The sequence below is a fragment of the Hevea brasiliensis genome, chromosome 10 (assembly GCF_030052815.1).
Source record: "Hevea brasiliensis isolate MT/VB/25A 57/8 chromosome 10, ASM3005281v1, whole genome shotgun sequence".
Lineage (NCBI taxonomy): Eukaryota > Viridiplantae > Streptophyta > Magnoliopsida > Malpighiales > Euphorbiaceae > Hevea > Hevea brasiliensis.
In genome coordinates this window covers 81,819,792-81,845,792 of record NC_079502.1, presented here as the reverse complement: position 1 = coordinate 81,845,792, position 26,001 = coordinate 81,819,792, and the positions used below count along the sequence as shown (strand labels likewise).

Here is a 26,001-nt window from a genome sequence, read left to right as displayed (position 1 = left end):
GGTTGTTTGGGTTGAGATAGGACGCTGCAGAATCGAGTTTGGGGTTCTGGAATTCCCCAAGTTCGGTTAGTCGAAAGAGAGACTTTTGACTACCGAAATTGCTTCTATTTCTTGGGAATTTTTAGGACTTTGGACTTTTACAGTTGAAACCTTAGGGTTTGATAGCCAAAGTTACTTTTGCTAGCAACTTTCCTTTTATATTTTCAATGCTCCAATCTTGTTTTTATGTAGTGTTTTGACCTATAATTAAAGATTAAGATTCTTAGAAAGCTTTTAGAGATTCCTTCATATAAAATTCATGTGTTTTGTTTATTCACCACTTATTCAGAGTTAGTGATCAAGGTTCAAGGAAGTCAGACCCTAAGTTAATATTGTGTCAAAGCACCCTAGGGAACACACACTGGAGTTAATATTTACCTACCAGAACAAGGGGTAAGAATAATTGATAAGTTGTATAAGAGGTAAGTATAAACTGCTTGATTGAATTTCAAAAACTTTTTATTTATTGTAATTAATGCTTTAAGCATAATAATGCATAATGAAATGCATTAATATTATGTTTTAATGTATTAGAATTATACTTTGTTGCAAATGCATAAGTCTATGATGTGAGGCAAATTATGTATGACCCATTAACTTCTAAATGATATATGAGATCATGTGATGTTATATTATGTATATTTCGGATCCAAAAGGCCAAGAAACATATCATGTTTAAAGAGCAAGTCCTAAGAAGCTTTTATATGAGCCAAGAATATTGGTTATAATAAGAAAAAGTTTCGAGGAGCTTCTATATAAGCTAGGCATATTGATTTATAGGGGAGTCACTGGTGACATGATTGTCATATTTGCAAATGTTTGAGATTTGATGCATTTATTTGATTACACACTCATGTGTATGTGATAAAAGGAAAATATAATTGCTTTAAATAGTTTATTCTTACTAAGCCTCTCAGCTCACCCACTAAACCAACTAAGGTTTTATAAGTAACAGATGCATCAAAACCTAGGAGGATTTTGTCATGTTAAAAAGATAACTCATGTAATAATTGTAGGTTCATAGAAGTTCCTAATTCTGTATTATGTTGTTATAATTGTGCATATTTGTATAAACGTATGTTTATGTCTGTCTAAGTCTCATAACTGTAAATATGTGATGTATTGTATGTAATATCCAACTATGAGATAGTCTAGTGAATGTATGTATGTATGTATGTAAGGTTAGCATAGGCACGTATATCTAATATATGTTAGAATACGAATGTGCTTGCCAGTAGGACTATATGGTTATATGAGTAAGTGAATTGTTTTCCCTAGAACTGAATGGAAAAGCATGATAAATACATAAAGAATAAAACATGATATTGTAGGAATGTTCAATAAGTAGGTGTAAGAATAGAAGTAATAGAGAAATGATAAAGAAATAAAGGCAACTAATTTGTCAAGTTAACTTTACAATAGTTTGTGTTGCATAAATGATATGGCTGATGCATGGTAATGAATGAATAAATAAAGGAAGTAATGTCCTATTAATCACAATAAACATGAATTATGCATAATGGAAGTCTATTGGGGTTATCAAAGACCCTCTTGTACATTTCAATATTAAGGGTAGATTTAATAATGAAAAAAAGTAAAGTTAACTGATATAATATGGTTATGTAAAAGAGTTTCCTTAAGGGAAAACTTCCAAACTTAATATATCAAATGCTTTGAGCAACTGTAAAAAGAAATAAAAAGTAAACAAAAGCGAGTATGTTCTTCCTAGAGAAATAATTCTAAGTAATCCTTTTTTTTTATGAAAGAAAATTAAAAAGCTCTTAGTAAAGTAAAAAAAAAAAAAGGATCTTAGTGGAGAGGAAATGGTAAAGTAAAATAGAAACAGAAAAAAAAAATATCAGCATAACACACTTAAAGTGTCAAGCTCTTTCTACTCAGTTTGAATCTTAGTGGAGAAAAGAACTTTCTTTTGACTTTAGAAAAAATTCTGAATAAGTACAGTGAACCCTTAGATGGTTAAAGTCTACAGTCTTAGACTTGCTACGAGTTTTAGCAACTTTAAGAGGATTCATTCTTTAATGTCAGTTGTGACCCCTAATCGGGTTGTGACATTTTTTTTTTAAATTATAAGTCATGTACAAAGTTTCATTTGGAATTAAAACTCATTTTGGAGTCAAATTTCATAGAAGTTATTACTATAATATATTTGATGTGGATAGAGAATAATAGTATTTATAGTGAATTTTTAAAATTAGGATTATGAGAATGGCAGTATGAACAAAAAATCTACGTAAAATATAGGCAAAAATTTTTTGTCTAATTGTATAAAATATTAGGTGAAAGATGAATTCAACTTTTTAGTATTCTTCAAGCTTCCAATCATTAATGTTATTAATATTAAGGTGGAACTAAAATATTAAACTTGGAGGAGCCAAAATCAAAATAGAGTGGCATACAAATAATAACAAGAATAAAATAGAAAGATATATACACTAAATATGCACATATATTGCCTAATTATATGTAAAAAAAAATCACAAATTTTATCTTTTTCATGATTTTAGCAATAATTTTTAATTTTAGTAATTAAGCTCTATTTGTTTCATAGAAAATGATTTATACATTGAAATGTTTTATGTAAAAATTATTTTCTAACAAAATGTTTTCCATGAAAATATTTTTCAATATTTCATTGCAATGTTAAATTATTGATATGTATTTATGTTATATATGTATAAATTTTTTCATATTTTAATAAGATTATTAAAGTTAGAAAAATGACTTAACTTTCTCTTTGAGTAAAAAAATATTTTTTATTAACTAAATTTCTTTAGTGCCTCATATGCTAAAAAATGCGAAAAATATTTTTTGCAAAACAATCAAGTCCTAATCTCACAAACTTGGTAATTTTTATAATTCTATTAGCTAACTTGATTCTGGTCAATTTACTTCTCAAAATACTAACATGACGTCTATGAAATGGTGCTTTTAAGGCCAAAAAAAAAAAGTAAAGCAAAAAAAAAGAAACTATGCATTTTGAATGTCTGGTTTGTTTCTGCTTGCTATGTCTGTTGCCTTAATCATCAGTTTTTTTGTCATCCTTCACATGGAGATGGTTGTGTTAGCTATGCAATGTTTTTGCTCTTATTGGATTGCCTTGGAATTGCTTCAGTCTAGATCAAGAGCCAGAATCTTTAGTTCTTATATGCAGCAATTTTGTCAAGCATCACTTAGAATGGATTTGTGTTATCTTTGCAGTGTCCTGCTCTTACTAGGTTGCCTTTAGAGTTGCTTCAGTGTAGTTCAAGTGTCAAGAGTGGTTCATTTTCTTTGATCTTTCTTATTGTTTGTGTGAAGCTAATTTTCAATTTCTTTTCTAGTTAGGATGTTGTTTTTCTCTTTCAATCTCTCCTAATTTTTTTAATAAAATTCTCGTACTTATAAAAAGAATAAAAAAAAAAACCTTCATTTTTCATTAGAACTCAGACAGTAAAATTTCATTTTCTACCTTATTCTACTCAATCAACTTCTTTATTTATTTTTGTTTCTTAATGGCTTCCTCCTATATAAGCGTCTCTAACATTGTTGAATTAAAGGAACAAACATTGGCCAAAATGAGTTGTTTACGAAAATTGTTGAATCATCGTTTAAGGCTATATATATATATATATATATATATATATATATATATATATATATATATATATATCCTTTCTTGCGATCTTAAGTTTAAGATTCATCCACTAAATACAACTCAACTCAACTAAACTTTTATCCCAAAAATTTAGAGTCGGCTATATAAATTCATTTTCTCCACTCTAAATGATTTTCGGTTAAATCCTCAGAAATGTGTAATGTTTCTAGGTCATGTTGTACTATTCTCCTCCAAGTCAATTTAGGTCTACCCATTTTTTTCTTTTCATCCTCTAACCTAATGTGCTCTACTTGTCTAACTGGAGTCTCCGTATGTCTACGCTTCACATGACCAAACCACCTCAATCTCTCTTTTTTCAACTTATCTTCAATTGGCACAACTCCTACATTTTCTCTAATACTCTCATTACAGACTTTATCTAGTCTAGTATGACCACTCATCCACCTTAATATTCTCATATCTACAACTCTTATCTTAGATGCATACGACTCTTTCAGTGCCCAACACTCATTACCATATAACATAGCCAGTCGTATAACTGTACGGTAAAATTTTCCTTTCAACTTATTAGGAATCTTATGATCACATAAAACTCCCATAACACGTTTTCACTTCAACCATCCGGCTTTAATCCTATGACTAACATCCTCTTCACATCCCCCATCTACTTAAAGGACTGAGCCTCGATATATAAAGTGATTACTTTGGACGGTACACTCCATTCAAACTAACTCCTTCCTTATCACCAGTTTGGCATTCACTGAACTTGCAATGCATATATTCTGTCTTCGTTCTACTTAACTTAAAACTCTTTGACTCTATAGTACTTCTCCAAAGCTCTAGCTTTCTATTGACTCCTTCTCGTGTCTCATCTATCAGAACAATATCATCCGCAAACATCATGCACCAAGGAATACTCTCTTATATATGTTTCGTCAATTCATCTAAAACTAATGTAAAAATGTAAGGATTTATGGCTGATCCTTGGTGTAATCCAATTGAGATTAGAAAATCTCTTGTATCCCCTCCCATTGTGTGTACCTGATAGATATCATCTTTTGTTCTAACATATTCCATAAGACATCTCTTAGAACACTATCATAAGTCTTCTCTAAATCAATAAAAACCATTTGTCGATCTTTTTTTCCATCTCTATATTTCTCCATCAAGCTTCTAATAAGAAAAATCACTTTCATAATTGAACGACCGGACATAAAATCAAATTGATTGAAAGAGATAGAATAATCATAACGTAGTCGATGCTCCATAACTCTCTCCCACAACTTCATAATATGGCTTATGAGTTTAATTCCCCTAGAGTTTGAGCAACTCCGTATGTCTCCCTTATTTTTAAAAATAGGTACTAAAATACTCCTCCATTCATTAGACATTTTCTTTGAGTTTAAAATCTTATTAAATAATTTAGTTAACCAATATATTTCTTAAACACTTGCAAACTTCAATTGGTATTTCATTCTCTTAAATACTTTCTTTACTTCTAAATAAATATCATTTTTACTTTTCATAACAATAATTTAATAGCTATATTTTAGAGGTATTTTAAAAAAAAAAATTGATCCATTCAAAGAACATTTTCCTAAACTGAATTTTAATAAAGAAGTTTTTTTTTAAACTTAATTTTAATAATGAAGTTAATAAAATTATTGTGCATAAATTTTTAAATTCAAAAAATGAAGTTGGTAACGAGATATTTAGGCAAAACCTCCAAAATAAATATCCGACTAAGTAGAAATTAGCACCCAACAAACTCAAACTAGCCAATTTGAATTTTCACAACCTTGCCAAGTATTTAAATATCCAAATGAACGAACAATAGAAGAATTTATTAGACGGTTAGCATTGACTAAACATTTATTTTTTCTATTTAAAAGAAATTACAATTTTTATGTTTTATTAAAATCCATTAAACCCATAATTCAAAAGAGTTCTTACAAAAACTTTGTAAAGAATGATTTTGAAATTATTTTTTTTGATAATATAAAAAATTTACAAAAATAATAATAATAATAAAAATAATAGATTTTTACTTCTTTGGAAATTAATTTAGATTGAATATTTTTAACAGTGAAAGAAGATGCGAACCATATTTTTCACAGTGTATTCAGATGACAAGAAATAATACACCTAAAACTGCATTGGCAATAAGCCAAAAATATTAAAAGTTAACAAATAAAAAAATAAATTTAACTTAAAAAATTAAAAACAGATGGAATATTAAAACGACTTAATAAAAAAATTTTTCACAAATTATTTTCCACGCAACCCTAATAATAATACAAATTACAACTACATGCAACTTTACGTGGCGCACATGGAACCAGAACCACACTATGACCAGAGTTGCAATTATCAGAACTCATGTTATAAAAAAAGTTTTTGTCGCACATAACAAAGTAAATTCTATCGTCCTGCATCAGATTCTAGTTTGTTATCATTTTAGGATCCTCATAGCTCTTGCTTTAGCTCCAAATTGATCAAATAGCACCAGTATACCCTCTCTTTCAAATTATTTTCCCTCCAAGCCATTGATTCTTAACAATCTTTTACAACTTGATAATAATCTTAAACATTAGTCTGGTTACTTTTGCAGGCCCAATTCCATTCTTTCCAGCAAAGAATATCCAAGGATTGCACATATAGCTCAAAAAGAACTTGGATTCATAAAATCAAGAAATATAGCAACCTTTTTTATTTTGCTATTGCACATAACTAATAACTATTATTATCATTAACTAACTGATAATTTATATTAAAATTTTAATAAAACTACATTTAAACATATAAATGAAATGATTAATAAAGATATTACTATTAATATATCACATAATTTATTTTATTATTAAAATAAATATAAAATTATAAATTTATTATATTATATTATTTATTTTATTATTAAAATTAAAAATTAATTAAATTCCTCAAAAAATTATTAAATAACTTTAAACATATAATAAAATAATTATTATCATTAATAAAAAAATTTATAATTAATTTTAAATTTTAAATGTAAATAAATATTTTATATTTTATATTATTAATAAAAAAATATTTTAATAAAATTAAAATATAATAATTAAAATATTAAAATTATAAATAAAAAAATAAAATATTCATAACATTAATTTTCAAAGTAAATAAAAAAAAATATAAAAAATAAAATCAAATCAACAAATAAAATTAATTTTAAAAATAAAACTACCCAAAATAAGTACTATATTAGTATCATCTATTTATGCGTCTATTATTTAAGTGTCTATTATTCCCACAACATTTGACCCCTGAGCCTTTATCTTTTGACAAATATTTGAGAAAGGCAAAAGAAGCAAAACCAATGTGCCTCAGAATTGCAGAATAACAGCAAGGCTTTTAAAGCCATTCAGTCCCGAAAGATGGTATTTTGGTGTACTGATATCATCATGGGCAACATTGTTTAAGACACAATGCAAATCTTAAAGCCAGAGTCCCAGTTATACAAATATGATACCTCCCTTTGAAGGAGAAGCTTTTCCAAAGAAAAAGGCTTCATCATCAACAACACTCATGCCTATTTCCTGTTCTATCTGTGTACCATTCACCAACGAAGCATATCGACATCACTTTAAAAAAATCAATATAAATGTATGACTCATGGCCAGTCCCAAATTGTAATGGCGACGACGCCGCTACACAAGGCGATGGAATATGAGTCCTTCCCTTCTCGCGGAGGAGCTCCACCAAAAATGGAGGAGGACCTCAACGCCTTAGGGAATTTCTATTTGACGTTTACTTTTGGATTATACAAACACTGATTTCTTGTTTGCTCCAACTCAAGTAAAGGATTTCTTCAAGAAATCCCCGTCAGATCAATAACTCAGAACAAAGTGAGATAGAACTACCAATCAATGGAAAACAGACCATACAAGCATATTAGAAATATTTTAGCTCATTCTATTTGCATAAGATAATATATATATATATATATAATAATAATAATAATAACAATAATAATAATAATAAATTTGTTAGACAAGAAACAAATTAAAATATAATTATTATGCTGAAAAAAGTGTTTTTCTAAAAGTCAATTCCAAACACAAACACTACCTTGGCCAACAAATTAAAATTATCAACAAGCAAACTAATCAACCTGAAACTTCAATTTTCTTTCAACTCAATACATATTGAACCTACTAAATAAAATAAGTTTCAGACATCCAAGGAAGGATAAAGCAGCACAAGCTCTCAAGCCTGGCGAAGGCGAAAGCTCTTAGGCGGCCACTGCGAATGTTTTGAGAAACAAGCCTTTGGATTTATCATCATCAACATATAACAGGAAGTAAATGCTAAAGCACAGCAAATAAATTCCAACTTCCCATTTTGTTGAATAGCTTATACACAAATTTCTTTTGTGAAAAGCACAGCAAAAAAAATTAATAATATGTGCTCACAAATATTCTAGAAAATGTGTTCCCATATTAAAAAAAGATTAGAAAATCATATTCAAATACAAAGAACTATTCTAATGTCTGAGAAACAATTACATCCAACAAGACACAAAAAATAGCAAAGGTTAAAGAGAAATCAACCTTCCAAATTCCTTCAAACATTTCTTGGAAGATAAAACACGTAGATGCATCGTTATCAAGTGAGCTCAAACAACAGCATTAGACAAGCAGCACTCAATTAGAAATAAAGAGAATTATATGCAACTCAATACACATTGTAGATACCCAAAAAGAGTGATAAATGAAACATATAGGTTTCAGACATCCAAGGAAGGATTAGAGCAGCACAAGCTCTCAAGCCTGGCGAAGGCGAAAGCTCTCAGGCGGCCACTGCGAATGTTTTGAGAAACAAGCCTTTGGATTTGTCATCATCAACACACAAAAGCAAGATCAAAAGATGCAGCAATCATCAAATCTATAAAAAGAATAATAAAAATATAAAATATTAACAGAATCATATCAAGAACCAATAGATTATCAATACAGTGACAGCTAAGAAAATTGTAGCTTCAATTTAATTAATCAATTGTTGCAATTGCCAAGAAATATAATCTAACTTGGTTCATATCATTGAAGCAATCTTCAGAAACTAAGTACTGAACCATCACAAGTTCTCAATCCCAGCAATGCAATCAGGCAACACAACAAAAATTTGCAGAAACAAACCATACAACTAAGACTCATTCATTCAATTAATAAACTCCAAAAAGCCAATATGATAAATCCATGCTTTGCCTGCCCCAATGCTATTAGGAATCCAAAATAACAGAAAAAATTAAGCATATTCCACCCTCCAATGATCAGCAAGATACTAGAGAATAATGCTGACAAAGTGATACAGATGGATTGAATTACATATCAGGGACTTGTTCATCCCTAAAGCACTCCAAAACCTGCTAAAGGGGCAGACGTATAGTCCCCAAGAAATGCATCCCACAAAAGACACCCTCTAGTTTTATACTTGTGAAATGAGAAATATCGAACGTCACAACAAAGAAATCAAAATTACCCGTTCTCCAGTTCATAACAAGTTAAAAAAAATATCAAATCAGAGAAGAAGAAACGACAAAATCAAGGTGAAAATGCAACAAATCTCCAATTCTAAACACCAAGACAAATTCCATAAATCAAGCCACACTTACGATTAGCAAAAGATATCAAACCAAATGGGTTTAAAAAAGAGAAACAACCATAAACAATTAAAGCAAAAGAGTTATGAGAAGAGAGAATTCTGAACGAGAGAAGCTCAGACATCCAAGGAAGGATAAAAGCAGCACAAGCTCTCAAGCCCCGCGAAAGGCGAAAGCTCTCAGGCGGCCACTGCGAATGTTTTGAGAAACAAGCCTTAGGATCTATCATCATCGGCCTCAACCCATTCAGCCATTGAGAACAAAACGCAATCAATCAAACAACAACACAACAACATAATCGCAGGCCAAATATCGATTTCTTCAACTGACAAGAGATCGGAACGGTGCTAATTTTATCGAGAGCAGTGAATTATATAGGCAGAGGTTGCTGTTTAGGGTTAAGAGTTTTTAGGGTTTTGCGCGATGGACGGCTGTGATTTGTAGAATGGAACAATCTAGATGGATTGCTTTGCAGCAGCTGCCAATTAATATGGGCTGGGCTTCCATATCCATGAATTAACTGGTTTGGATATCATGGGTTGGATTACTAAAAACACAAAAAAAAAAAAAAAAATCTGATTCAAATTGAAATTGGTTTTATCAGATATTTTGAAGATATTTAGATAACCAGAAAAAAACAGAGTGACGCATCAGTGTTCAGTGTTCACCCATGACATTGGCTACATTATCTCAATACCCTTTTCATTCTTCTTGTCTCTGCAAATTCAACACATACCCATACTACACTCTCTCAATTGTTATCCATTCATGTAAGTTTAATCCTCATCACAATGCCTATGCTTTTTGCGTCGATGTTTGCCTTTTGGGTTTTCATTTTTATTCTTTTCAGATGCTTTTCTTATCGTTTTGTATGCTATTCTTTGTTCTTTGATATGGGTTACCATGGAACTAGCAAATCAATAACGTTTCTCTGACAGTGTCTATCCTATATAAATTCTTTCTGGTTCTTATTATGTTCAAACATTGTTGCATTGGTTTGTTTTTAGGGACTGATTCTTATATATGTTGAACAAACAAGCATTTATTTTACTCGAATAAAATTTCAATAGTTTGATCTCTTTTGCTTTGATTTTAGCCTTAACATTCTGCTTTCTTGAGTCATGTCCTTAAGTTCTTTTCTTTTTTCATGCTTTATTTATGGGTAATTTTTTTTGTTTTATTTTAATTTTTTAGCAAATCAAGTTGTCAAACATATTTCATTTGCCAGCGACTCCTATCATTGTTGAACTTTAGTAGGTCTTTAATAGCTCATGGTCCTCTCCTCAATAAAAATTAAAAAAAAAAAAAAAAAAAAAAAAAAAATTCATAATCCTGAAAGTGTTATTTTTCCAATAGATTGCTCAGTGATATTTTACCATTTACTTCCACTTTGTGCCCACCATTCGTATGAATTATTAGAAAAGCGGCTATTTTTTGAAGTAACATTTTCATAAATTTGAAACTAATATATATATTCAACCTTTTTTCCCCTTATTGTTGTTCTGGTTTTGCATTTTATGTGCTTGCTATTGTGAATTTGAGATCAAAAGAAAATGGATTCCCTTTTTCCACATTTAGATGCAGTCCAGCATCAAGACCATCCCATATAGAGGTTTATAACTATTGCTAATTGCCAGCGGCAATCATATCTTAACTTGAACTAATTTTTGCAGGTTGATTGTTGCATGCAAACTGAATTATTTATTTATAGAACCAAGAAGCTGTAAATATGATTTCAGATACCAAGCAAAGAGCTCCACTGGTGGCACTGTTGAGAAGCACGAACATGACGCTCTTTTTATTGATAAACATGGCAGATGGCGAAGCTTTAATCGCAAAAAATTGTCAAGGAAACGATGTAATGCAAAATAATGTACTTTGTAATTTCTTCATGTGCATGAGCATGCATAAGATTGTAACGCACGTATCATAGTAAATATTTGAAGTCAACATATCTTTGCAGGTGGTTCTTTGAGGGGACAAGGATGGAAATATGGATCTGGATTTGTTGATGGAATCTTCCCAGTGCTGAGTCCCACTGCGCAGCAAATTCTCAATTTCATGCAGAAGGAAGTGGATCCCAATATTGTTAGTGCTGCTCTTGATACTCTTCCTTCTAGTCATGCCATATGGGATGATCTTATTAATGTAGCTGTTCAACTTCGATTGAATAAGAAGTGGGATCTAATTATGATGGTAAGGAAGCTAAATGCTATTTCACTGTGATTTTATTTGTTGTGGATAGGAATGGATTAAGATATCGAGCTATCTTTTATCAGAGTGCACAGAAGACTCTGTGAAATTGTTTCTTGGGATTCATTGTCATTAGAATCAGTGGTGGATCCAAAACATTTTTTTCTAGTATTAACATATAAAAAATAAATTATGAAATACTACTAAAAATGTCAATACATTGGACTAATGAAATCTAACACCCTGAAAGTATCAAGAATTTGTTACATTATTAGTGCTATTAAATACATCTCTGTCTATATAGGTAACCAAACAGCATCACACATGAGGTTGCATAATTTTGTCTTGATAAAATACTATTATACCCTTATTTAGTTTTAAATTTTACCAAAAAGAGGGTTTTCAATAATTAAATTTATGAGGGTTCAATTTATACTATACATATATATATATATATATATAGAGAGAGAGAGAGAGAGAGAGAGAGAGAGAGAGAGAGAGAGAGAGAGAAGAAGAGTTTTTATTTAAAGAGTGGTCAATTGACCCTCATTTTTACATATACATTGCACCCATCACTGATTAGAATGGCAGTAATTGGAATAAAATATTTGTATGACAAGATATAAAATGCCAAGTTCTTTGAATCTATGAAAATAAGTCATTGATGCTGCCTTGGTGTTTACAGAATTTTGTCACTGCACACTGCAGTTGGTTTTATTGGCATTTCATTTTATTTTTATAAATATAATTATCATAATTTAACTTTAATCTACATTTTTGTATGGTATAGCTTGTCATCTGTGACTCTATTGGTCATTATGTACGCAATCATTTGATCTCTAAACATTCTTTTACACATAGGTAATGCAATTACACTTGCAGATAAGTAAAGAAGATGATTAAAACTTCCAAATATTTTTCTTGACCTGATTAACTTCAATAAGCATCTTGATCTTGCAATGATGCACCTCCAATGATTGCATGAATCAATCATAATTTGTCTATTATTATTCCAGTTTGAAGTTTAAAAACAGAATTTGGTAAAAAGAAAAAAGCATATAAAAATTATTTGACTTAGATCAAAAGATTAAGTTCTCATCATTATTCAAAATCTCAAACTTTATATGATAATCAATTACCAAGGCCAGAAGATTTGATTTTGTTTTCTGTGTTTTATTTTCTTATTTGATGCAAGTCAAATTATCAGGTCTTAAACTTCTTATTGTTCTTGTTGAGTGTAACACTACACAAATCTCCAGTTATGTCAATGGATATTGTATAGGAGCTCCTTCCAGTCAGATGTTATGATCTACAATCTACTCATTGATGCTTATGGGCGAAAATCACTGTACAAGAATGCAGAATCCACATATTTTGAACTTCTTGAAGCTAGATGTGTTCCTACTGAAGATACTTACGCTCTTCTTCTAAAAGCATATTGCATGTCTGGACTACAAGATAAAGCTGAAGCTGTCTTTGCTGAGATGCGAAAGTATAGCCTGCCTCCAAGTATGTTTTCATATTGTTTAACAATAAGTTATTTTTGTGCAAGCTGATATTCTCAAGAACTAATTTGCATGTCTATTTGACAATTACTAAACTATTTATGCATTATCCTATAGCATATTCTCTGGAAATTTTGAAAATCAATCTCAAATCTCGATATTTATCTCCAGTCTTGTCAGCTTATGATGCAGGATACTTATTGCTGGTATTTATCCTTGTAAATTGTTGTGATGGATGTGCTGCCATTTTTCACTTTTACTTGTGGCAGCTCATAGTTGTCTAATATTGTGTTGGAGTGACACTAGGCACCTTAAGTAAAGAAAAACTATGTTTTATATTTCTACCTGACCAACTGTCTTTGGAGACATTCCTAACAACCCCTCTCTCCCCCCTCTCTATCTCTCTCTCACACCACACGCATAGAGCTGCTTGATTTCACACTATATTATATTTTCTATGAGCATTCTTTCCTTGATTACTTCGCAATTTATAACAATTATGAGACGTTCATTCTTGTTTTCTGACAAAGGCTTGCTTAAGAAAGCACTAACATCCTTCATGTGTAGGTAAAGTGCCAAGTTTTGGTGAAGGAAAATATCACCCAAGTTCTGAATTTTGCATATATTTTGTTATATTTACATATGCACAAGTCTCAGCTATTGATACATTTCTCTATTCAGTTGGTGAAATGAGAATTTACATAGACATTTATTTTGCATAGGTGCGATTGTATACAATGCTTATATTGATGGCCTAATGAAGTGCGGAAATCCTCAAAGAGCAATAGAGATCTTTCAGCGAATGAAAAGAGATTGCTGCCAACCATCTACTGAAACTTATACATTATTGATCAATTTGCATGGAAAGGTAAATTCAGTGGTCTTATTTTTCCAACAGTATTGCTTGTATGGCATAGGCAATAAATAGGTCTCACACTCTTGCTATGACTACAGAAGGCTTTGTCTTGAAAACAAGGCTCAAGCCAGTCCTAAAATGGTGTGATGGTGTAACTTGCATCAAATTAAAAACCTCATATCAGATCCATAAGTTCACAGTCAACATTATTAGACTGTTTATTTGCAAGAGGATGATATATGGATCAACATCATTGGTCTTCTCTCTAAACTTCAACATGTAAACATGCCTTTTCTAAATGCAGGCAAGTCAATCTTACATGGCCTTAAGTTTGTTTAATGAAATGAGAAGTCAAAAGTGTAAGCCGAATATCTGCACGTACACTGCTCTAATGAATGCTTTTGCAAGGGAGGGACTTTGTGAGAAGGCTGAGGAAATTTTTGAGCAGCTACAAGAAGATGGCCTTGAGCCTGATGTGTATGCTTATAATGCACTTATGGAGGCATACAGGTCAGTATCGTAAAAGCATATTGGTAATTTTAATTATCTTTAAGAAGTAAGAAATAATACTGCTGTTGCTGCTTGTTTACAATGGCCACTCAAGGACAAAAAAGAATTATTTATATATACAAGAGAAATTTGGAAAAATATGAAAAAATTAAATCTGAATGATAAAGAAAGCCAAAGCTTTTTACAAATTTGCAATTTAATCCAACGGTTTCAATTTTGATAATTTTGGCAATTTGAGGATTTTTTTTGTACTTTTGTTCAATTGACTAAAATTAGGGTTCCAAATTTTGACAATTTGTGAAAAAAAAAATACATAGTGAAAACTTAATTTTGGTCAACTAGATAAAATGGGAAGCTCAATTTTGGTCTATTGGATAAAATTATACCAATTTGCTCAAATTCACCTGAATTGTCAAAATTCAAACAATTGGATTAAATTGCAATTTCATGAAAAGGTTTGGATTATATATATATATATATATATATATATATATATATATATATATATATATATATATGTATATGTACACACACACACACACACACAAAGAGGCATGCTCAGGCTCAACTTGAGCTCAAGCAAAGTTCAAGTCCATGGAAAGTCAACCATGTCAAGCCTGAAAATTTGAGAACTCAGTCTATTTGTTTTGCTTGTATCCCTAATTGTAGTTTGCATGGGTGGTTTGCCAGGTAGGACATGCTTTTTTTTGCATAATTGACTGTTGTGTTTTAGCATAAGTGGATCTTGCTATAGACTATGATATTGTCTTTATAACATATGGAGTACTGTAATGAATTCAAAAGAGGATCAGTTGTCACAGCAGTTATATTTTAAAGTGTCCTTCATCATATCGTAATAACTTAGTATTTGTCATGATGGAAGTTGAAACTTAATAGTAATGCAGACCATATCTCATAACTCTAGGTATGTGATGTTCGTATTATGAGAAAATATTGTTTTCCTTTGTATTCTAATACCTCTAATATGGTGCATTTTTCTAACCGCCATATAATTTTAATTGTGATGTTAGTTGTAACATTAAAGTAGTTTGGCTGTCTCATTTGGGAAAACTGAACAATGAAAATCAGAATTACTATTGGGAGTTTGTCCACATGGAAACAGTAGAAAATTGTCCTTGAATATATGTCTGAACAGATTTCCTATATGCAATTTAAGGTAAAATAGATAAAAGGATAAGAGAAATAAATGCCAGTGTTATTGGTGCATCTCCATAGAAAAGTACAAATGCTGTCAACATAGTACCATGCTTGCATGGATGTGCTTATACATTGAATCCTTTTTGGTTGCCTGCCTTTTAGCAAACTGATTGATTCAAGTGGGTTCAACTTATAGACCATTTTACCATAAGGTTATATGGCCTGTAAATAAGTTTGATCTCAACCATGAAATTTTAGATCAACCTTATATAATATTCTCTTTCTTTCCCCCTTTTACTCTTCTTCTTTTTCATTCATATCCAGTATAATTTAACAAATTTTGCTGTGAAATTTATAAAATTCTTGGTGATAATTTGCAAGATGTTGCTTTAGATTTTACTCTTTAAAATTCTAAAGGTGGTTTTCCCAAAAACTAATTGGCAAACTCTTCACAATTGTGGACCAAGACATCTCATTGTGAAATTACCTTTTCTGCCTCATCATTTTTTTTTTTTTTAATTTTCACCATAATCATTTCCAACAATATGGCTATTGCTATATCTTCACCATAAGCATTGCCAAGAATAAGGGTATAAGTGCTTTAAGCAACTTCATTGCGGAACATCAGGGCAAACCTATGAAAGATTTTGGACTACATGGAGAAAATTGAAGACTTAAAACTATTTTAGGTGCTTTGTTTTTTGTTACATTTAGGGTTTCTTATTTTGTGATAGGATTTGGTGCTTACATAAAGCAACCTAATTTTCTCTTGATGTTAGGCTATTATTGTGACAAGCTCTCTTGAAAATGGTTCTTTTGTTTGTATTCTCTTTGCTTAGCTAAGCATTAGAGATCTCTATTGCAATGTAAATTAGAAAGATTATATGCTTCTGCTTTAAATATAAAAAATAAATTTAAAAAAAAAAGCCACTGTGGGCTTATTTTAAGAACTGGGAAACACTTTTTGAAATTTCAAGTGCTAAAATCGTATGTTCCTGTATTCATTGAGGAATAGGTGATAAGAAAGCATTCATGCGAAGTTAGTTAGTCCTTGGAGTTATTCAAGACGCCCATGAATCTTGACTATTTTGTGTTTAACAGTCGTGCAGGTTTTCCTTATGGAGCTGCTGAAATATTTTCACTCATGCAACACATGGGATGTGAACCAGATAGAGCTTCATACAACATCATGGTAGATGCATATGGAAGAGCTGGCCTTTATGAGGGTAAAATGCTTGAACAAAATAATGATGAATTAATTATTCTGTTATTAATAAACTTTTCTGCTAATCATTTCTATAACATGATTATGAATTAATATTGTATAAGTTAATAAAGCATCAATTGAAGGAGGAAAAAAAAACAAAGAGCTCACAAACAACTTGGGACAAATTTTCCATTTCATAGTCCACTTAGTGGCAAAGGTATTTTTTAGTGGACCCCTCATTAACTTATTACCAGGGCAAAATATATTTTCAAACATGAAGCTAATCTAAAAAATGAAGAAGATTCAAAATCTTCAAACAATCATTGCAAATAAAATGACCTAGTAAAAACCTAATAATTTAAAATTTTTTATAATATTTCAACTAAAAGATAAGGCAGAAAAGAAAGGTTGATTGTGGAACCACTTCAGAACTGAATGCCCACTTCATTCTTTCTTTATTCCTTTATACCCTTCTTATCACTCTTCCGGCTGTCCTTCACATGTCATTTGCTCCCTCAGCCTTCTTTTTGTTGGAATCCTTCTGGAATCTTTTGGAATGGCCAGTTAAGTCATCCGTCTTCCTATCAAGTTTCTACTTCTCAAAAATTACATCTTTTGCATTCTTTCTTCTCCCTATCTCTTTCTCTCTCTGCTTTCATATTTATTTTCATCTCTTTCATTTTCTTTTTTGCCTTAATTTATATGAAGTGAAGAAAGCCATTACTTCTTTCTGATGGAGGTTCACGTAAATTGATTCCATTATGGAATTCCATGTTTGACTTTAATCAAAGAGACAAGCTATTGAATTTGTCACAATTGTTTGTAAAACAATATCAAGCAAAAACCCACTGAATCAATAGAAGCCTTGGTTATTATGGGAACATCATTGATGTTGAAAACCAGAATTTTTGCTAACTGCGCTTATCTAGGTTGTTCTTTCATATGATCATAATTTCATAGAAGAACATTTGTGATCACATATATATGGATGCAGTTAATTCTTATTTATCAAATTTATATAAAAACATCTCCATCAGTTTTCCACTGCCCTATTATGGAGCCTCAAGTGCAACATTTATTACTGTTTAACTGTATCAAATCTTAGAAATAAGCATCTTGAGAATGCCTAGAATAACTGGACACTGTAAAAATGACACCATTGCCTGTTTGTGAAACCTTGTCCATTTAGTACCGATATTTGTTTTATGATTTAATTGTTCCTATTCCTCTTTTTTTTTTTTTCTTTGACATAAAGATATGATTGTTCCCATTCCTTGCATTTTTTTAATGCTTGTCAGATGCACAAGCTGTATTCGAAGAGATGAAACGACTAGGAATTACCCCAACAATGAAATCACATATGCTACTTTTGTCTGCCTACTCAAAAGCTAGAAATGTGGCTAAATGTGAAAACATTGTGAACGAGTTGCATGAATCTGGGCTTGAACCAGACACTTTTGTCCTGAACAGTATGCTGAACTTGTATGGCCGATTAGGTCAATTTGAAAAGATGGAGGAAGTTTTAACTGGAATGGAAAAGGGACCTTATGTGACTGATATTAGCACATACAACATCTTGATCAATATTTATGGGCGGGCAGGATTTTTTGAGAAAATGGAAGGCCTTTTTCAATCTCTTTCCACCAAAAATTTGAAACCAGATGTGGTGACTTGGACTTCAAGGTTAGGAGCATACTCCAAAAAGAAACTATATACAAAATGCTTGGAAATTTTTGAAGAGATGATTGATGCTGGATGTTATCCAGATGGAAGAACTGCAAAAGTACTTCTCTCAGCATGTTCAAGTGAAGACCAAATTGAGCAAGTTACCAATGTAATTAGAACAATGCATAAGAATATGGATCCTGTTCTGCCTATATGATTCTTGCTTATCTTAGGAACTCATAAAGATAGAAAAATAATAACAGTTTGGTTAATATGTGAATACACATTTTGTTCTTGTTAGCTTTCACTGTGGTAGGATCAGTACATATGGGAAATTTTTGTCTAGATTCGGTCCACCATGAATCCAAGACACAAATATGTGGGGCTTATGTATTTAGTAAGTGAATTTTATCATACATATTATATTTTGAATTCATGATAAACCAAGTCTAAGCAAGAAAAATTCCAGTACATATAATGCATATATTTTTTATTGTGGTAGAGCATCAAGGATCATTGATTGTTCAACTGTTGTTAAAGTTGAATTTTCTTTTAATTACTTAGCTAAGTTCTGTACAAATTATGCGAACCCTTGCCAATGCTCACATATCTATTCCATATTTGTATTGGTTGCAAAATATTCAAGCTACTCAATCTCAATTGGATTGAGAGTTGTATTTAGTTTTGTATTTGAAGCAACTTTTAAACCAAACAAAAAATTTTGGTTTAATATTTTCATTAAACTATTTATATATAAAAGCCAAAATAGATCAAATTAAAAATATTAGGATTTATAATGTGTTTGAAGGAGGTGAAAATCATTTTCATTGTTATCGTTTAGATTGATGGAGGAAAATGGGAGGAAAGGAAATTTAAAAAAAAAAAAGAGGCGTAAAATTGTAAGAATATACCTTGTCATTTTTAACGCATGCCATTCATTTATAGACAAAATAGTAAATTTGGTCATTTTCACCCACTTTCTTTCTAAAATTGCAAGGAAAATGTTAGTGGACACAAAAGAAAATTTTCTTTTCCTATTTTCCTCTTATCTCTTCTCAAATAAGAGAAAAATGAAATATTTCCAAAATTTTCTCTCATTTTACACCCTTCCCAGCACATGCTGTTAATACGGTTTGAGTTCATTATTTTGGTTTAGTTAAATAATAAATCATGTATAATAACAAATAAAATTAATAAGGTAAAATAAATAAATAAAAACACTTGGAAAAAATTAAAATTTTTGACATGCATTACAATATAAAAGGCTTGAAACATACAGTTTTGAAAAACACCTCATAATAATAATAACAAATTTTTTATAAAATTAACATAGCATATATATATATATAAGATAGTCTATAAATATTTTTAAAATTTTAAATAATCTATATCATACTTTTACTTTTATAATTATATCATATTTTAAATAATAATTATTAATATATTATTTCATATTGAAAAAATATATATATATTATTTCATAAAATAATTATAAATGAAATAATGTATTTACAGTATCACCAAATGTAATAATCTATATATATAAATGTATAAAGTAGTGGAACATTAACTTTATCCAAATTACCTTTCATTATTAAAATTAATTATAATTATATTTTTATTATTTAAATTAATTTTACAGTTTATATAAATTTAAAATTATTAATACTACTTATTCTTAACTTCAATTAAATATAAAATTTTATAAGAAGTAATTAGCTAAAATAAAAAAAAATAAATAAATAATATTATTAATCTATCGATAATTTTTTATTATAATAATCTATGTCAATATCTATAATCTATAATTAATCTATAATCTATATCTATACTATATATAAATGTGGTAAGGGGGAAACACTAGATTTGTCAAAAATACCATTTATTTTTTAAATTAATTATAATTATATTTTTATTATTTAAATTAGTTTTAATGTTTAAATAAATTTAAAATTCTTAATTTTAAAATTCAAATAAATTTAAAATTCCTAATCTTACTTATATTATAACTTCAATTAATATAAAATTTTATAAGAAATAATTAATTAAAATAAAAAATTAATAAATGAAAGATAAAAAATATAATTAATCGATGATCTATCTATAATAATTTATAATTTATATAATTTTAATTATAATTATTATAATATATATAAATATATGAAGGAGGTGAAATATCTGGATTTTCAAAAATACCTTCATTATTTATATTATTTATAATTATTTTTTTTGTTATTTAAATTAATTTTAATTTTTATATAAATTTAAATTTCTTATTTGTCAAAAAATCAATATATGAATTGGTTTATATGCTGTTGTTATATTACAATATTTAAATTTAATTATACATACGATTGCTTAGATATATAAAGATTACGAACTGCTATTATATATATTTTTAATAAGAGAAGTATACGTTTGAATTTGATCCCTAGTTAATAAAATCATTCTAAATTCATCTCAAAGGAAAAGAAAAAAAAAAAAATAGATCAAAATGACTTTATAGGTGAGTTCATTGAAGGAGTCTAATAATTAATGTGGGATTTATATTGATGTTGAGCTATAATAAATTAATACACAGTAAGTCTGTTGGATGCAATTGATATAAAATTAAAAAAAAAAAAATATTATGGACTATATTAATAAATTAAATGTCTATTTACAATGAAATACTTTTATATTTTAAATTTTTACGATTTTATCATGCATTTTTAATATTTAATTTTGACCATTAAAAAAAAAATCAAACTTTGATAGTTCTTTCGCAGACCAAATTCCGTTGAAATTTGATATTGAAGGTGTTATGTGGCATTCAATTATGTAGGAGGTTTGGAATACAATTTTCTAAGTGTAATTTAATTATGTGGTGTGATAGAGGTTATAAAATTTTTATTCCTGCGTATTGTGAGATACACTATATATATAGTGGTTATATGTTATTTATTGGACTAAGAGATGAGGATGTACATTTCATTAACTCGAAGAAGCTTGAAATTTTCTATGAAAAACATTTAATATCTTTTGAAAAAAGTAGTTGGTTACAACATAAGATACTACATGTTTGGCATTAAAGTTGATGGACAAAACTGCATTTCAAGAAAAAGTGCCATTTTAGACGTTGAACAAAGAAATTTAGAAAAATTTATTTTATTATTTTTGTATTCTTATAATTGAAATTAATTAAATTTAATTTTAATTCATTTTTAATACTCTCTCTCTCTCTATATATATATATTAGATTTAAGGCAATGGTTACTCTATAACAGTTTATAATTATTACCTTTATATATATAAGGCAACAGTTTTGTAACAGTATAAAATCGTTACAAACTTATTGATAAATTATGTAAAAAAATTAACAAAATTACTACTAAAACTATTAAAATAATAATAATTTACACTTATTCAGGGCATTTTTTGTCCGTTGTGAAAATATAATTAAATTGCTACTTTATGCTACGGCAATAAAGGCAGATGTAGTTGTTCTCAAACTATTACCAATGACTTATGACTACGATTTAAGCATACAAGGTAGCAGTTTTTTGCTGCCACCTTAGATCCATTAAGTAGTAGTGTATTTATGTTTGATGGGAACTTTCTAAGGTACTGATAGGTTTGTTGTCTTTGATGCTCATGAAAGATTGTTTTTTGAGTCACAACTATTTTAAAAAGAATCATTTGGACGTCGTCTTATTCTCGTGGACGGAGTTGGCAATGCTTTTCTCACTTTGAAACCTTAGGTTAAGTAAGCTTAGTAACATCCTCATCCATTCAAATGATATTTGAAGTGCATTTTTTTTAGGTCAATAAGCTTAATGATGAAATAAATAAACAGATGCTAATCATGCATTTTCAATGGAATGCGTATAGAGGAGAAGATGTGTGTGGAAATTGGAAAGAATCAACAGATGAAGATATTCTCAATGATGAGCACATCGGCACTTATACAATCAACTTAAATAATTATATTGCAAATATAAAACAAAAGACACGAAGTAAAAAAATTTCATATGTATACTATGAAGTCCTCGATCATGTGAGACACTAAGTAATTTTGGCATTCTTGCATAGTGATTGCTTAGAGTGAATCAACTCCAAGTAGTAATTTGAAGAAAGTCATTAGTGCCCATACTCATTAAAAAAAAAAAAAGTAGCTTTACTTATTGTCATTAGAAAACTATCTTCCATAAGAATATTTATTTAATAAATCATATTTTAATTATTATTAATTTAATTATCATTATTATATTATATGAGAAATTAGTAGAAATTACAAAAAAAAAAGTTTAATAATGAATATATCCAATGGGTATAAACAACATTCAATGCACGTTCTATAAAACTAGTATTGGGGGGCGGAGGGGGGTGGGGGCCTTCTTAGTACATGAAATTATTTACAATTATATTTTTTATTATTTAAATTAATAAAAAAAACTAAATTTAATTGACTATTTAAAAAAATAAAATAAAATAAAAATGTTCTAAAACAAAAAAAAATAAAGTGGAAATTGTAATTTTATTAAAATATGATTATATAGTTGTACCTTGTTAACCTATCTTAGTTTAATAATTTAATTTGATAAGTAATTCTAAATAAAATAAAATTATATTGATGAATAGATTTTATCAATTTAAATTTTTATTTTCTTTGTGTAACTCATTGTTCCCTTCTGCATCCCTTCTCTCTGTTTATACATTTATAAATGTTATTTTGTAGGTTGGCATGTAATCAAGGGGCATAATATGATGGATCCGTTTGCTATGACCAAGGATTTTAGTTTAAATTTTATAAAATTTAATATTTCAAAATATTATAATTGATTATGAACAAGTATAACGAGTTTAAAAAATTTTTTTGGTTTAAATATAAATATTTTGTTATTTGTTGAATATATAACATTAATTCCTTTAAAATATATAAATAATAAGTGTAATGAATTATTTTAAATTAATTTTATATTTGACATTATTTCTGTGTCGAAATTTAAAATTTTATTTAGTTGAGTCATTTATTTAATTTGTCAATTTTAAGTATTCATAAATATATATATATATATATATATATATATATTAAATTTTTAATAATTAAAATTTGAAATAATTGTAAATAAAAAACTAATTTCAAAAAATAAATTTTAATAATAAAGACATTTTATAATTATTGTAATATATTAAAATATTAAAATTATAATTATAAATTACCAGTTTTTTTCTTCTTTATCTATGCTACCTAATAGAGTTTTTAAAGATAAAATACTTTTATGTATATCTAAAAAAATTTTTTTTGTATAATTGGGTCTAATTGTTAAGGCCTTACAGTACTAGAGGCCACTCCTATACCACTATACCACAAAATTAAAACTCATTGATTATATCTTAAATTTTTATATATCATTTAAAATATTAAAAAAATTATAAATAAATTATATAATCTTCTATTTTAAAAAACAAATTATATAGTTATTTGAACTCTTTTTACATATATTAATGAAAAAATATAAAATGATGGACCCATTTTATATTTTTTATTAATTTTAGTGAAATTATATTGAAAATTATTAAAAATATTTTATGTGTTATGTATTTTAATTTTTTTTAGTAAAGTTAAGTGGATGAATTGACCACATTCAATAGCATAGCATGTAGTTTAGATATTGTATTGGCCCCCTCAAGTAAAATTTTCTGGCTCTGCCCTTAACAATAATACTAAAGGTGACAGCTCCAATCAAAGGGAAAAAAAATATATTACAAAGAAGTCTATTCCATAAACAACAAAAATAATAACAAAAACCAACCATAAATTCACTTACAGACTCAGATATGGAGTTATAATTCCCATGCAGACGCATTGGTTATCAATGACTTGTTCGTAACCATATGCTAAGACATATGGTAGTCGATGAAGGCAATTCTATCAACACAATCACAACACAAGCATACCAAAAAATAGGGTTGAGTTTAGAAGACCTAAAGCATGTTAACACCTCTCTAGTTAGTCTCAGTAAACGACCATTACACTCCAATGGGGTTTCGATTTTAAGAGTTGAATTCAAGCAATCTCCAGTCAAAAAATTTGACGTTGAGTTCATGGGAATTGATGTACCACTTCTTTACAATGATATCTTCTATACTATTTGACATAGGTGCCTCTGCATATGCATTCGGTACTTGTCAATGAAGGTTCCGACTGAAATGGCACACTCTCCAACATTTTCAAAGACTCACATCATATGCTTTTAGTAGAAAAGACATTAAATAATCTAGTTGATATATACTTGTTACAATATTTGTTTCATTTAGTTTAAATAATTTTTTTTTCTTATTCCTATATTATCTTTCTTACTTTTAAGACATGATGACATATCATAAAGGTCAAAAGATATTTTTCTTCTCTCCACTGAAATGCGAGGATAGAACCTCCACTATCATGCCCAAACATGGGTTTGACAAATAACTTTGAAGTATTCTATGTGTAGCTTTACTTTAAATTAAAAAAAAAAAAAAAAAGAGAGAAAATAGCTAAAAGTGTAGAATTTCTAAAAAAAAAAAAAAATCTAAGATAACTAGAAAACAAAGTCTATATTTATGTTAGCTTTCCAAAATTTAACTAAAATTCAGAACACATATTTAAGTTATTTTCCACTTTTATTTTTTATAATAAAAGTTCCGTTTTCTAAATAGAAAATAGTGAATTTTTTATATTCAAAATTATACTATAACTTTTCGTAACTAAAATTAATTAATTATTAAGAAAAATATTTATTTACAATAATAAAAAAAATTAACATATTATGATAAAATAAATGAATAACATATAAAAAAAATTTGAAAGTAAAATAAGTTTTTAAATATATCTTATAATAATTTTTTATTATAAAAGATATGAATAATTTTTTTAATTTTTCAATTAAAAAATAGTTTTCTATTACTAATAAATGAATATGTTTTATTTGTTTCTCCTTATTTTTCATGATGAGAAAAAAAAAAAGATTTTCATAAACAAATGAAAAATAGAAAATTATTTTCCATGCGTAAACTGCTCGTCTGTTTACTTATGAAAAACTAGAATAGTTTTTGAAAATGTTTATTAAGGAAACAAAAAAAAAAAAAAAAAAGAGTTTCATGTTCATATATGCTAATTTTGCAAATAAATAACTGAAAAACTACTTTTCCAGTTTTCTAAAATTTAAATAAAATTTGAAAAACCATTTTAAGTTGTTTTTCATACTGTTTTTCTTTATAATAAAAGTTCTGTTTTCGATTGATTTCCTAATGGAAAACAATGGTTTTTCTATAACCAAAACTACACTATAATTCTTCATAATTAAAATTAAATAATTATTTTGAAAAATATTTATTTGCAATGATTAAAAAAATTAAGCATATTAGTATAAAAATAAATAACACATTAAAAATATTTAAAGTAAAATAAGTTTTAAATATGTTTTTTAATAATTTATTTTTTAAATTATGAAAGATATGAATAATTTTTTTTATTTTGAATTACAAAACTTTTTTTTATTATTAACGGGTGAATGTGCTTTCCTTATTTTTCCTTATTTTCCATGAAAAAAAATGAAAACTGTAGTATTTTAAAAAATAGAGAATCGAAAATTA

General features: G+C 28.4%; 1 protein-coding gene and 5 non-coding genes across 6 annotated transcripts; 1 reads left to right on the top strand and 5 right to left on the bottom strand.

Annotated features, from left to right (window-relative positions):
- Positions 1–7,009: 7,009 nt before the first annotated feature.
- Positions 7,010–7,100, bottom strand: LOC131170040 (small nucleolar RNA SNORD96 family). The gene has a single exon (XR_009140982.1). It is a non-coding gene; the product is annotated as a small nucleolar RNA SNORD96 family (small nucleolar RNA).
- A 757-nt stretch (positions 7,101–7,857) lies between these two features.
- Positions 7,858–7,980, bottom strand: LOC110632196 (small nucleolar RNA SNORD14). The gene has a single exon (XR_002490633.2). It is a non-coding gene; the product is annotated as a small nucleolar RNA SNORD14 (small nucleolar RNA).
- Positions 7,981–8,413: 433 nt separating this feature from the next.
- LOC131169943 (small nucleolar RNA SNORD14) lies at positions 8,414–8,537 on the bottom strand. The gene has a single exon (XR_009140888.1). It is a non-coding gene; the product is annotated as a small nucleolar RNA SNORD14 (small nucleolar RNA).
- Positions 8,538–8,939: 402 nt separating this feature from the next.
- On the bottom strand, positions 8,940–9,045 carry LOC131170146 (small nucleolar RNA snoR99). The gene has a single exon (XR_009141086.1). It is a non-coding gene; the product is annotated as a small nucleolar RNA snoR99 (small nucleolar RNA).
- Positions 9,046–9,402: 357 nt separating this feature from the next.
- On the bottom strand, positions 9,403–9,528 carry LOC131169955 (small nucleolar RNA SNORD14). The gene has a single exon (XR_009140900.1). It is a non-coding gene; the product is annotated as a small nucleolar RNA SNORD14 (small nucleolar RNA).
- A 358-nt stretch (positions 9,529–9,886) lies between these two features.
- On the top strand, positions 9,887–18,684 carry LOC110632190 (pentatricopeptide repeat-containing protein At2g35130). Its single transcript, XM_021780315.2, has 8 exons — positions 9,887–10,060; positions 10,964–11,148; positions 11,254–11,486; positions 12,743–12,992; positions 13,711–13,856; positions 14,149–14,354; positions 16,614–16,738; positions 18,018–18,684. Coding segments are annotated over exons 1-8 (1,731 nt in total). The 5' UTR covers positions 9,887–10,058; the 3' UTR covers positions 18,602–18,684.
- The last annotated feature ends 7,317 nt before the right edge of the window (positions 18,685–26,001 follow it).